The sequence below is a fragment of the Salvelinus alpinus genome, chromosome 9, assembly GCF_045679555.1.
Source record: "Salvelinus alpinus chromosome 9, SLU_Salpinus.1, whole genome shotgun sequence".
NCBI lineage: Eukaryota > Metazoa > Chordata > Actinopteri > Salmoniformes > Salmonidae > Salvelinus > Salvelinus alpinus.
The window spans coordinates 47,596,664-47,610,276 of NC_092094.1; the positions used below are offsets into that span (position 1 = coordinate 47,596,664).

The 13,613-nt window shown below is 42.6% G+C and overlaps 1 protein-coding gene across 3 annotated transcripts in view; it reads right to left on the minus strand.

Moving 5' to 3' along the window:
• LOC139530242 (metabotropic glutamate receptor 8-like) overlaps positions 1-13,613 on the minus strand; it is a 239,619-nt gene that overhangs the window by 54,891 nt on the left and 171,115 nt on the right. For all 3 annotated transcript variants that reach the window (XM_071326453.1, XM_071326452.1, XM_071326454.1), the window contains exons 4-6: positions 13,473-13,608; positions 12,033-12,187; positions 11,712-11,849 (exon numbers count right to left, since the gene is read on the minus strand). In XM_071326453.1, the coding sequence (XP_071182554.1) occupies positions 11,712-11,849; positions 12,033-12,187; positions 13,473-13,608 (429 nt within the window). The remainder of the gene's footprint in view (positions 1-11,711; positions 11,850-12,032; positions 12,188-13,472; positions 13,609-13,613) is intronic.

The following is a 13,613-nucleotide window of genomic DNA, read 5'->3' on the forward strand; positions in this document are numbered from 1 at the left end:
AACATGGGCCATTCTTACAGTATTCGCTATGTACACAAAGTCAGAGCCGTAGGATAAATAGAGGGGGTATTTAAGCAGACAATGAACGCTCTTACAATATTCAATGATTACATTTCTCTAAAACAGGCTATAGGCTACATATGCACCACCAAGTCAGAACAGTAGGCTAAATTATAAGGGGGAAATGGACCACATTATTAAGGTGAGGCACATGGGGTACTAACAGCTTACTTTCTTAGCTACAGTATAAATATCTCCCTGGCATATTACATAATTTATGCAGTAGCATACAATACATTTTTTGGAGTCACCTTGTTCTGCTGTGCTCACTTGAACAGGAAGGTGGCGCGGCGGTTCTTCTTGTGGGTAAATTTTGTCATCAAACTTTGTCATCAAAGTCGGGCATTCTCTGGATTTTTGGTACTTTCAAGACAACTGAGAACTGAAAAAAAAACAGGTTGAATCAGGTCGGAAAGTGATCTTCAGGTCGGAGCTCTAGAAAGAGGCCCGAGTTCCCGACTTAGAATTCCGAGTTGGATTACGTATTTTACCAGTTGGAGCTCGTTTTTTCTGAGTTCCCAGTTGTCTTGAACTCACTGAAGTCTGAGATTTCCCAGTTCCGAGTTTCCAGTTGTTTTGAACATGGCAAAAGTCATGCTGGATTGACAGCATCGCCAATGTATTCAACCTTTTCTGGCCCATGGTGTTGCATGTGAATGTTTATCCATTTAAGATTGGAAAAGAGACCCTTAAACCCAGACTAGGACCACACACCCACTCCACTGAATAGCAGGCTAGTGATTGCTTTGCAAAGCTTGCAGTTAGCCATTGATTCCTTCCAAACCACTCATTGTTATATTACGTTTTCCAACTTGTTGTGTAATGTTTATGTCACCGATACATTTTATGTATAATTTCTCATCATCGTTGAAAATAATTTGCCAGTAGATTATCGACTTGATTCATGAAGATGACCACCTGTCTAGCTTGCTAGCTAAGATTTTGAAAGTATGATATTGACATGATCAGTGCAATCAAAGCTTCGGTAGATACAGTGCATTCGGAAAGAATTCAGACCTCTTGACCTTTTCCACATTTTGTTATGTTAGACTTATTCTAAAATGGAATACATAGTTTTTTTCTTCATCAATCTACGCACAAAACCCTATAATGACAAAGAAAAAACTGTTTTCTAAACATTTTTGCAAATGAACTGAAATATAACATTTACGTAAGTATTCAGACCCTTTACTCAGTACTTTGTTGAAGCACCTTTGGCAGCGATTACAGCCTTGAGTCTTCTTGGGTATGACGCTACAAGCTTGGCACACCTGTATTTGGGGAATTTCTCCCATTCTTCTCTGCAGATCCTCTCAAGCTCTGTCAGGTTGGATGGAGAGCATTGCTGCACAGCTATTTGTAGGTCTCTTCAGACATGTTAGATCAGCTTCAAGTCTGGGCTTTGGATGGGCCACTCAAGGACATTCAGAGACACTCCTACGTTGTCTTGGCTGTGTGCTTAGGGTCGTTGTCCCGTTGGAAGGTGAACCTTCGCCCCAGTCTGAGGTCCATAGTGTTCTGAAACAGGTTTTCATCAAATATCTCTCTGTACTTTGCTCCGTTTATCTTTCCCTCGATCCTGATTAGTCTCCCAGTCCCTGCCACTGAAAAACATCCCCACAGCATGATGCTGCCACCTACATGCTTCACCGTAGGGATGATGCCAGGTTTCCTCCAGACATGACACTTGGCAGAGTCTAGGTGCCTTTTTGCAAACTCCAAGCGAGCTGTCATGTGCCTTTTACTGAGGATTGGCTTCCGTTTGGCCACTCTACCATAAAGGCCTGATTGGTGGAGAGCTACAGAGATGGTTGTCCTCCTGGAAGTTTCTCACATCTCCAAAGAGGAACTCTGGAGCTCTGTCAGAGTGACCATCGGGTTCTTGTTCACCTCCCTGACCAAGGCACTTCCTCCCTCGACTGCTCTGTTTCCATTAATCAATAATGATCAATGGAAACAGGATGCACCTGAGCTCAATTTCAAGTCTCATAGCAAAGGGCCTGAAAACCTATGTAAATAAGGTATTCTGTTTTAGTTTTTTTATAACTTTGCAAAAATGTCTAAAAACCTGTTTTTGCTTCGTCATTATAGGGTATTGTGTGTAGATTGCTGAGGAAATGGTTTTATGTAATCCATTTTAGAATAAGGCTGTAACTTAATAACAAAACGTGGAAAAAGTCAAGCGGTCTGAATACTTTAATAAGGCACTGTATATAATTCCATTCACAGGGGCTCTGCTAATGACTTTCTGTTTTGCTCATTAAGATATTTAATATTTAGAAAGCTTTTAAACTAGCAAATGTGCAATTACACACTGGCCCAGCGTATTTTGTTGCCATGCACATGTCTCTATTTGAATTACAGCAGCCTCCTACGAATGCCGTGAAGGGAGGTGGGAGTTGATGTGTGTTTTTGTATTTTTTTCTACATAGAAAATGTATATGTTAGCAATTAACGAGATATACAAATCAGGCATGGTATTTGCATATCCTTGTCAGATCTCCTGTTTCTTGGCAAGGAGGAAGTAGCCCTAATGAATTTGGCAGGATACTGGCAGGACACTTCTGGCCGCTATTAAAAGTCCTCAGACTACCTGTTCCACTTATTTTTCGCTCTTATCTGGGTTCATTGTTTTTATGACTGTATTCTGTCCAAGATGTTGAGCTCTATTTCCTACAACCGTCTGACTTTACTGAGTGCCTATACTAGGCCTATAAAAAATATAAATGTAAGGCTATTAATTCCAAAGCCTTCAAAGCCCTATTGTCCTGTCTAATCCAGTAAATGTAGACCAGTGCTCTCCAACCCTGTTTCTGGAGAACTACTCTCCTGTAGGTTTTTACTCCAACCTCAGGTATAACTAATCCGATTCAGTTTATCAAGCAGCTAATTATTAGAATCAGGTGCACTAGATTAGTGTTGGGCTGAAAATCTACAGGTAGAATGTTAATGGCCAGTATACAGTCGTGGCCAAAAGTTTTGAGAATGACACAAATATTAATTTTCACAAAGTTTGCTGCTTCAGAGTCTTTAGATATTTTTGTCAGATGTTACTATGGAATACTGAAGTATAATTACAAGCATTTCATAAGTGTCAAAGGCTTTTATTGACAATTACATGAAGTTGATGCAAAGAGTCAATATTTGCAGTGTTGACCCTTCTTTTTCAAGACCTCTGCAATCCACCCTGGCATGCTGTCAATTAACTTCTGGGCCACATCCTCACTGATGGCAGCCCATTCTTGCATAATCAATGCTTGGAGTTTGTCAGAATTTGTGGGGTTTTGTTTGTCCACCCGCCTCTTGAGAATTGATCACAAGTTCTCAATGTGATTAAGGTCTGAGGAGTTTCCTGGCCATGGACCCAAAATATCTATGTTTTGTTCCCCGAGCCACTTAGTTATAATTTTTGCCTTATGGCAAGGTGCGCCATCATGCTGGAAAAGGCGTTGTTCGTCACCGAACTGTTCCCGGATGGTTGGGAGAAGTTGCTCTCGGAGGATGTGTTGGTACCATTCTTTATTCATGGCTGTGTTCTTAGGCAAAATTGTGAGTGAGCTCACTCCCTTGGCTGAGAAGCAACCCCACACATGAATGGTCTCAGGATGCTTTACTGTTGGCATGACACAGGACTGATGGTAGCGCTCACCTTGTCTTCTCCGGACAAGGTTTTTTCCGGATGCCCCAAACAATCGGAAAGGGGATTCATCAGAGAAAATGACTTTACCCCAGTCCTCAGCAGTCCAATCCCTGTGCCTTTTGCAGAATATCAGTCTGTCCCTGATGTTTATCCTGGAGAGAAGTGGCTTCTTTGCTGCCCTTCTTGACACCAGGCAATCCTCCAAAAGTCTTCGCCTCACTGTGCGTGCAGATGCACTCACACCTGCTTGCTGCCATTCCTGAGCAAGCTCTGTACGGGTTGTGCCCCGATCCTGCAGCTGAATCAACTTTAGGAGACGGTCCTGGTGCTTGCTGGACTTTCTTGGGCGCCCTGAAGCCTTCTTCACAACAATTGAACCGCTCTCCTTGAAGTTCATAATGATCCGATAAATGGTTGATTTAGGTGCAATCTTACTGGCAGCAAAATACTTACCTGTCAAGCCCTTTTGTGCAAAGCAATGATGACGGCACGTGTTTCCTTGCAAGTAACCATGGTTGACAGAGGAAAAACAATGATTCCAAGCACCACCCTCCTTTTGAAGCTTCCAGTCTGTTATTCGAACTCAATCAGCATGACAGAATGATCTTCAGCCTTGTCCTCGTCAACACTCACACCGGTGTTAACGAGAGAATCTCTGACATGATGTCAGCTGGTCCTTTTGTGGCAGGGCAGAATTGCAGTGGAAATGTTTTTTTGAGATTCAGTTCATTTGCATAGCAAAGAGGGAATTTACAATTAATTGCAATTCATCTGATCACTCTTCATAACATTCTGGAGTATATGCAAATTGCCATCATACAAACTGAGGCAGCAGACTTTGTGAAAATTTATATTTGCGTGATTCTCAAAACTTTTGGCCACGACTGTACAGTAAGTCAGACCTATATACTGTCCGACCCACACTATCTCTCCTAAGAGATTGGCTGGTGTTAGAAACCCTTCGCATCAATACACTTCAGCTTCGCCATTACTTTCAAAGGGGAATGTCAAGAGCAGGCCTTTGATACTATAACAAGCTTGGGAAGATGTCTGGCGGAAGATGTAACATATTACCCTATAAGACTCTTTGAAGAAAATCCCTAATCAAAAGTCTACTTTCCAAAATGTTCCTGAGCGCTGTGCACTTAGCTTCCATCTCCAACCTCCAATAGAAGGCGACTTCTCCCCTGACTGTCACTCTGCTTTCAAATCAAGAAGCCAAGTCATTAGAGGGAAGAGAACCAGTAGACAAAAATGGAGGGAAACGGCGACAGACTGGGTTTTTGTCAAGATTGCGTTTGATCTGGATATGTTTGGAATCAAGCACACGAGTGCAAAGATGTGGCATCAAATGGGCAGGACAAAATGTCTGCCAAGAGTAAGCTTTCATGTGACTCCAACCTCTTTCAGGGAATTTGTTCAGTATTTTGTATCTTTGCATGCTTGAAGGGGGCTCCCGAGTCGCACAGCGGTCTAAGGTCTGAGGCGTCATTACAGACCCGGGTTCAATACCAGGCTGTATCACAACTGGCCATGATTGGGAGTCCCATAGGACGGTGCACAATTGACCCAGTGTCATCTGGGTTTGTATGGGGTAGGCCGTCAATTGTAAATAATAATTTGTTCTTAACTGACTTGCCTGGTTAAATAAAATTTAAAAAGGGGAAGAGAACAGTAGCAACCTTTTTCGAAAGAGGATACACATTGGTTACTTTGCTTGGCTGAGGTAGTGCATCAAAGCAGAAATCTGTAATAAAATATTTATAATTAAGTCCAATTGACATCCACCTGCTTTCTTTGTCTCAGGGCAGTATGCATTGATTCTGATCCACATTGTTGGTTAAAGCTGCAATCGTACCAAACTTGTTCCGGCTTAGTTTTCTATTCTTACTGCCATTGTTCAAGGTTAGAATATGCTATGAGTAGTACACATCAGAAAGTCATAACTGGAGGCATGAAGTGATTGTGCCGTAAACATTGAAAGCTCAGGGCATCTGTGGACAAGTGTGTAGGAAATAGGAAAGCATAATAGGAAAGCGAAATTGAAATATGTGAGCTGTGGACAAAAACAAGCTGTGGACAAAAACAAGGGGAAATACTCCATCGCATTGCTGTGTTACTGTGTGTAACCCTTTATCAAAAAAATTATAAAAATACTGAGCTATATTGTATGCAAGACAAAAATTGAAATTATATTTTATACTAACAAATCGCTCACAGTGTCACGCCCTGACCATAGAGAACCGAGGGCTCTCTATGGTCAGGGCTGGGGGGGTTATCTAGTGTTTAGATTTCTAGGTTGGTGGTTTGTGTGGTTCCCAATTAGAGGCAGCTGGTAATCGTTGCCTCTAATTGGGGATCATATTTAGGTAGGCTTTTCCCCCACCTGCATTTGTGGGATATTGATTGTTTGTTAGTGTGCTTTGGCACTACATCATCACAGTCTTTGTAAGTTTTGTTATTTTGTTTTGTTCGTTTCACTTAAATAAATATGTGGAACTATACTCACGCTGCGCCTTGGTCCGCTCATTTCCAAGATCATGACGCACAGGAAGATATTTTGTTTAAAAGGTAGTATTTTTTTCTCTCAAAAAGATATGTGTCTAAATGATTGGCACCACTAAAATGAAGCATCATGCATGCAAAATCCATTTGTCATCCATCACCATGGGGAAAGGCAAAAAACTCTCAAACGGAAAAAGACAAATGGTTTTGACCATGTACAAAACAATAGCGAAACAACTAAATATACCACTATTAGCTCAATAATTACGAAGTTGAAAACCACTGGAACAGTGGTAAACTTGCCTGGTAGAGGTCACATGCGTAACTTGTCCCCACGCACAGTGAGGAAGATGATTCTGGAGGCAAAGGGCCACAGTTGGAGAATTACAGAAATTGGTTGAATCTTTGGTTCACCAAGATTGACGCCACTTGCATGCCAATAGGCTCTTTGGAAAGGTTGTGAGAGAAAAAACTTTAATGACAGTGACAAGAGACTTCCCAATGTGTTCTCCAATCTCATAAAACATTATTTAAAAAAAGGTTTAGTGCCGTTATCCTTGCAAGGGAGGGTGCACAAAGTAACAAAAATGATTTACTTGTTAAACAAAATTAGTATAATAAAACAATTTTAAAAAATGTTGGAGCTTAGCTCAGTATTTGTATTTATTTTATATAGTCTTTTTTTGCCAATCTTTTAACAATTTTGGATGTGACTGTAGTAGGTATATCAATATTTAATTGAAACACTAGTTATTTTTTTATTCAATTGTTCATTTTGACTAAGTGCCTATGTGCTTAGTTCTATTGAAATCACATTACTATACCGGGGAAAATAAGATGACATTAACAGTAGGAACAAAGGGGAGGGGGAAAAAACTATCTGCAGTCATTGCATGGATTTCCTTGCTTGGATGAGTGGTAGGAGGGCATAATTAAGTTATTGTATTGCTTTAAAAAACAATGGACAAACTCATTCGGGGGTGGCAAGTAGCCTAGTGGTTAGAGCGTTGGACTAGTAACCGAAAGGTTGCAAGATCGAATCACTGAGCTGACAAGGTAAAAATCTGTTCTGCCCCTGAACAAGGCAGTTAACCCACTGTTCCTAGGCCATCATTGAAAATAAGAATTTGTTCTTAACTGACTTGCCTAGTTAAACAAATGTTTTTTTTAAATTATGGGAAATTAGGTGCTTAGAGCTACTGTACAGCCTGTGAACATGTCTACAGCTCAACACCAGAGACGAATGCTGACAATATCACCAGCGGCACACGGACAGCATGATGGAATGTAGACACCGTGCCCTCTGACCTTAGGCCATTGTGTCAATAAAGATATTTAATTATCCTGATTAATTACCGTCAATGATCAAGGCCCTTCAAGACCACCCCCACAAAGCCATAGAGCATGTTCTAATTTCCCCCAAGTGACTCTCTCTCTGTCTCTTCCCCCCCTCTCTCTTTCTCTCCCCTCTCTCTCTACCCACCCCCCTCTCTCACTCTCTCTTTCAGACTAATACATGGAAATCAATAGGACCACAAAAGGGTGTTTACCCCTTATTTACTGTGATTTATGGACCAAAATGCCCACATAGCCTGAAGACACACAATGTAACAAAACACAAGAATAAGGAACACAGGCAATACAGTAAGGGTTCATTGGAAATCGTTATCACTGTATAGAATTCACTGCCATTTTGGCTTTAACATAGATGAGGATGAGATTGATGTTGGCCCCGGAGTTCTGTCAAGAAATAACAAAAAATGACAGTTTGTAATATGAAGTGACAGCTATTTAATTGCGTGAAAACCTCCATTTAATATATGACGTGTCAAAACCAGAGAACATTTGCACCATAGAGCTGAAGTATATCCCTTTCGATATTGAGTTCCTTTTGATTCCCTCTCCTCCACTACTAAAGATAAGTGCTCACATAGTATTCAATGTTATCATCACCGCAAGATACTGAAAAACTGAGTAACAGAGAAATAAATGAGGAGTTTGCGACGCAGAGCAATTATAATTTAACAGAGCACTTAACACGCCTGACCTACTTGACAAACAGACACACTTTCAAAGAACCAAACAATTTATTTTAGTTGTTGAAGTGACCCACTAGTTCTGCATTATATCACATTGCAGTGGATCGTGTGCCACTACTTGGTGCATAAATGTCTGTTGATCCTATGACTCTTTCCATTTCTCAGTGGAGAACAGCTTTTGTACCATGACTTCTATGGCTTCAGTTCTGTATTTGTGGCTTCAAGGTAGGAGAAACTATAGAGCTGTTCCACCAGTGATGTTGAGTGTGTGTTTGTGACTGAACATTCTGCCTTGGGGTATCTGGACAAGCCTGTGTTTCCTGGTGGGCAATTGAGGCTGGAAGTGGGTGGCGGCCAGGCGGGTTGCCCAACTTAATAGTGAAGAGGAAACACTGCAGGGTAAGAACTACATGAGAAGCAAGTGGATACATCTGTGATTGTATAATGGCACTTTGCACTGCAGTATGACTAAACCTTAGCCTCACATAGGATGTAATGAGAGAAGAGAGCATAGCTGTGACGCAACGCTAAATCAAACATCATTGACATTTCACAGGATACAGTATCTGATGTTAATGTCTGAGAGCACTTACTGTATGCCAACGAAGGTGCATCCATTTCACGGTTTCCTGTTTACTCCGTCTATGTGATGACACACATGTCTGTACACACATTTGCTTGCATCGACAGATACACATACACACACATACTGTCAGTACACATGCAAATGTTCATAAACAGTACCAGTCAAATGTTTGGACACACCTACTCAATCCAGGGCTTTTCTTTATTTTTACTATTTTCTACATTGTAGAATAATAGTGAAGACATCAAAACTATGAAATAACACATATGGAATCATGTAGTAACCAAAAAAGTGTTAAAGAAAATCTGTCACACCCTGATCTGTTTCACCTGTCCTTGTGATTGTCTCCACCCCCCTCCAGGTGTCACCCATCTTCCCCATTACCCTCAGTGTATTTATACCTGTGTTCTCTGTTTGTCTGTTGCCAGTTCGTCCTGTCTTGCCAAGTCAACCAGCGTTTTTCCAAGCTCCTGTTTTTCCTAGTCTCTCTTTTCTAGTCCTCCCGGTTCTGACCTTTTGCCTGCCCTGACACTGACCCCGCCTGCCTGACCATTCTGCCTAGGCCTGACCTCAAGCCTGCCTGCCGCCCTGTACTGTTTGGACTCTGACCTGGTTATGAACTCTTGCCTGTCTTTGACGAGCCTCTTGCCTGCCCCTCGTTGTTCAATAAATATCAGAGACTCTAACCATCTGCCCCCTGTGTCTGCATCAGGGTCTCGCCTTGTGTCGTTATAAAATCTAAATATATTTAAAATGTGAGATTCTTCAAAGTAGCCACCCTTTGCCTTGATGGCAGCTTTGCACACTCTTGGTATCTTTTGACTGGTACTGTATGTCTGCACCAAACACCTGGTTCTAAACACAAAATGCATTCTTTAGCATGTCAGCACTTTTCCTTTTCTTTATAGGTTTACGAGAGGGATGGGGATATTGTGTGATATTGCGATGGCCACAAACAAAAAAATAAGCACACACACACACACACACGCACAAGCACACATATGGACAATGATCAGAGGTGGTGCTGATTCAGCCGTGTGTCTTGTTGCATGATTACTCTGCAGACAGCGACAGCTCCAGATAAAAGATGCCCATGCAGCTCCTCTCCTCACGGCACTAAAACTCAATCTCGAGTTGCTAATAAAATTTACTCAAGCTGCTCCCCTCGCTCCCACACCAGGGAAAGAATAGAGTGAAAAAGCCCGGAGTGCTTTTGACAGGGGCAAACAGATTTCAAACCGTCTGCCTTGCTCAGGCAAAATTACATGAGCTTTATAATGGAGGGAGATACGAACATGGGGGTATTTTTGGAAAGCTGAGATTGGTGTTTCTTTTTTCTTCTCCCCTCGGTCCTGTTGCTGCCTGGCTACTCTTACCGTGCGTTTACCAAATCCTGTTTGGTGTGTCTGCCATGGCGCCAAAGGATTTGTCCCAAAGTGCCTGTGTTCCAGAAAAACTCCTCAAAATCATCAAGGATTACATTTTTTGGCCGCCCACACAGTGGGGACATTGTCGTCAGCACAATGCAACTCTCAGTAGACAAGCGTTGTATATGCTAAGCTTAGTGATGTGGAATTCATTTTGGAACACCCTCGGGCTGATCTGGCTGTCTCCCTCAGTCGGCTTAAGTGCAAGACCTTTTTATAATTTTCTGCACACAATAGTTAGTATGTGCCACTTGCTTTCGCTGGATCATGGCGCATCCGCTTCGTTAATGACAGAATGCACTGCCTTTTTTGTCACGCCGTCGTGATTTGATGCCTTCCCTACTGACTTTTAAAAAAAAGATGATAATAATCAGGCGATCTGGCCGTGTTGTTAACAGACGAATCTATCAGCACTGCAGCGTTGTGTGCATCCTATTGCAGATAAGGAGCTTAGAGGGGGGGGGGGGGGGGAGTGAGAGAGAGAGAGAGCACGGCGACAACAGCTCCATAATTATTCTCATTACTTCAAGTCACCGTGTCAGAACAATAAGTGTCGTCTGGGATATGGGCAACGGACAGCCGTCTGCCTCTGCACATCCCCAGACACAGAGTTTTGGGGGCGAAAAAAAGCTCAAACACAGCCACATTAATACACTCACATCCTGCATTTTTTTATGAATAAAATTGTTATTGTAAAAATATCATGAATTCAAACACAATGTACGTACATACATTTTCCCTGCACACACACACTCAAAGAGACACATTTACACAGAATGTGTGGATCTGATGCCTTTGTCTCTAGAGGTCTTCAACACAAACACATGCATCCAAATCTTCAGACATACAGCATGTCTCTGCAAAATGGTTGTTTGTGCCTCAGAGAGTTACTGTACATTCGAAGAGTGCTACATACGGATGTTTCCCATTTCGAGCTAGAGCAAACCCGTTCCCCTACATATTCCCAGAGATATTGAAAGTGAAATTCCGGTGGAATGAAATTACAGTGCTATAACTGGAGTTCTAAGTTATAATGATGGCTGGAACAGAGCTTATGGAATGGCATCAAACACATGGAAACCATGTGTTTGATGTGTTTGATACTATTCCACCTATTCCGCTCTTCCCATTACCATGAGCCCGTCCTTCCCAATTAAGGTACCACCAACCTCCTATGCCATCCATCCATCACCACTTGGCTACCAAAAGCATGGCATTGATTGGCTGGGGTGTGAGATAGTCCAGACTATCATGGTTAGGGTCTGTATAGCATTGGGATGAAGATACACGCCAGCAACAGACTATTGTCTCTCTGTTGTTCACGCCTATCTCTGCAGTGCACTGTTTAAACAGTCAGGTTTGCACTGAGGGAACGCACAGACCTCTGCCGGAGGGTTCTTCCTCGTCCCCAGATAATGCTCTTCCCTCAGTGCTTAAGAAAGAACATGCTGTACCTGTGCATTTCTTGGGGCTCCCAGGTCGCTTGCCATGCATCCCTAACTTGCACGCAAAGTTTTCTTCCCAGAATTCCGCGAACCACACGTTCCTCCTGTTGTTGGAGAGGGAGCGACTCCGGAAGTAACGGTCGAAGGCTGAGATAAGGATGAAAATTGAATAGAGGAATAAAAACAGAGACAAAATAAGCTTATTTCAGCCTGAAGCCACATTCTATAACACAAAAGTGTTGTATATCTCACAGTGCTTCAAACACATGCATTATTTCCCATTGTTTGCTGAGTAGGGTCAACAAGGCTCAGTGTCTCCTGTTCTCTCACCGTCCACGGAGGCTCTCTTGGGGAGGATGGTGATGGCCCCCTCTGCCACTTTCTCCTGCTGGACCACAGGGGAGATCTTGGACCCCCAGCTGTCTGAGCCAACCCAAAGGAAGTGACCAGTCTGGTTGTTGCGTTTGGCCGCGTCCAGGATACGCCTGTGAGAAGAAAACAAAAGTTGTTACATTCCGATTCACTGAATTTCGATTCACTGAATTTCAATTCACTTAATTCCGATTCACTTCCTGTATATATTCGACCCCAACCGCAACATCATCCAACAGCATACCACCCTGCATCCCACCACTGGCTTGCCACTGATGCTAAGTAGGGTCGGTCCTGGATGGGAGACCAGATGCTGCTGGAAGTGGTGTGGAGAGCCAGTAGGAGGCACTCTTTCCTCTCGTCTTAAAAAAGATCCCAATTCCCCAGGGCAGTGATTGGGGATATTTCCCTGTGTAGGGTACCGTCTTTTTGATGAGAATTAAACGTGTGTCCTGACTCTCTGTGGTCACTAAAAGATCCCATGCCACTTAGCATAAGAGTAGGGGTGTTAACCCTGTTGTCCTGGCTAAATTCCCAATCTGGCCCTAGTACCGTACCATCATGGCCACCTAATTGTCCCCAGCTTCCAATTGGATATTTCATCCCTCCTCCTCTCCCCTATAACTATTCCCCAGGTCATTGCAGTAAATGAAAATGTGTTCTCAATCAAAATAAGGGTTGAATAAAATAAATATGCAATTATAAAGAGAGAGAGAAAGATATTCAACTGTCATTGTCCAATCTGAGATACATATCCAATATCTCCAATGATCCATCTAAGCTCTGCTAACCTGATGGCTTCCATATAGCTATTTAAAGAAATTGGTAAATGTGGAAGGAAACCATATTACAGTTTTGATTCCTGCAAAGCCACCCTCACCAGACCTTCTCAACTCCTCCTCAGTTCAACCTCAGGGAGATCCGGTCTAATATAACCATTTTAGGAAAGATGTGTGGCTCTACACCAGTCCTCAGGAGTTTGGAAAACTGAGTTTAGTTATTACCCTCAGGTGCTGAGCTTTCGGTTGAGGAGCATTAGAAATGTCGTTTTTCTCCCCCTCTCTCGAGTTGCAGGTATTCGGTTGAGAGAGCTTTCATTCAAGTTCTAATATTAAAATGTGCAGATGATCATTGCCGCTTAATTCAATCTTATTCAGATCAAGGCGAGATAACCAGAGTTCTTTATGTGCTGAAAGGAACTGCAATACAATGCACTCCACCGCATAGACAGGCTGTCTTACCTATAGTGTCCCGGAGTTAATCGGAACATCGTTATCTCAATCCACAGTGAAGGGTTTGTGGATTAACGGATGGAGGATAAACACTGTTTTTAACTCGATGGCGACTAGAGTGCACTGACTGAAGGAGGACGTGTGTGTGTGAGACAGAGACACACACCTAATGTCGTCCTCATTGGCAAACATGATGACGGCTCGGGCGTTGGTGGTCTCAAGCAATCGCAGAATGAGCTTGTCAAACTCCCCCGGCTTGGGCTCCCTGGGGATCTTCAGAGACTGGGCAATGCACACACCACCTGTG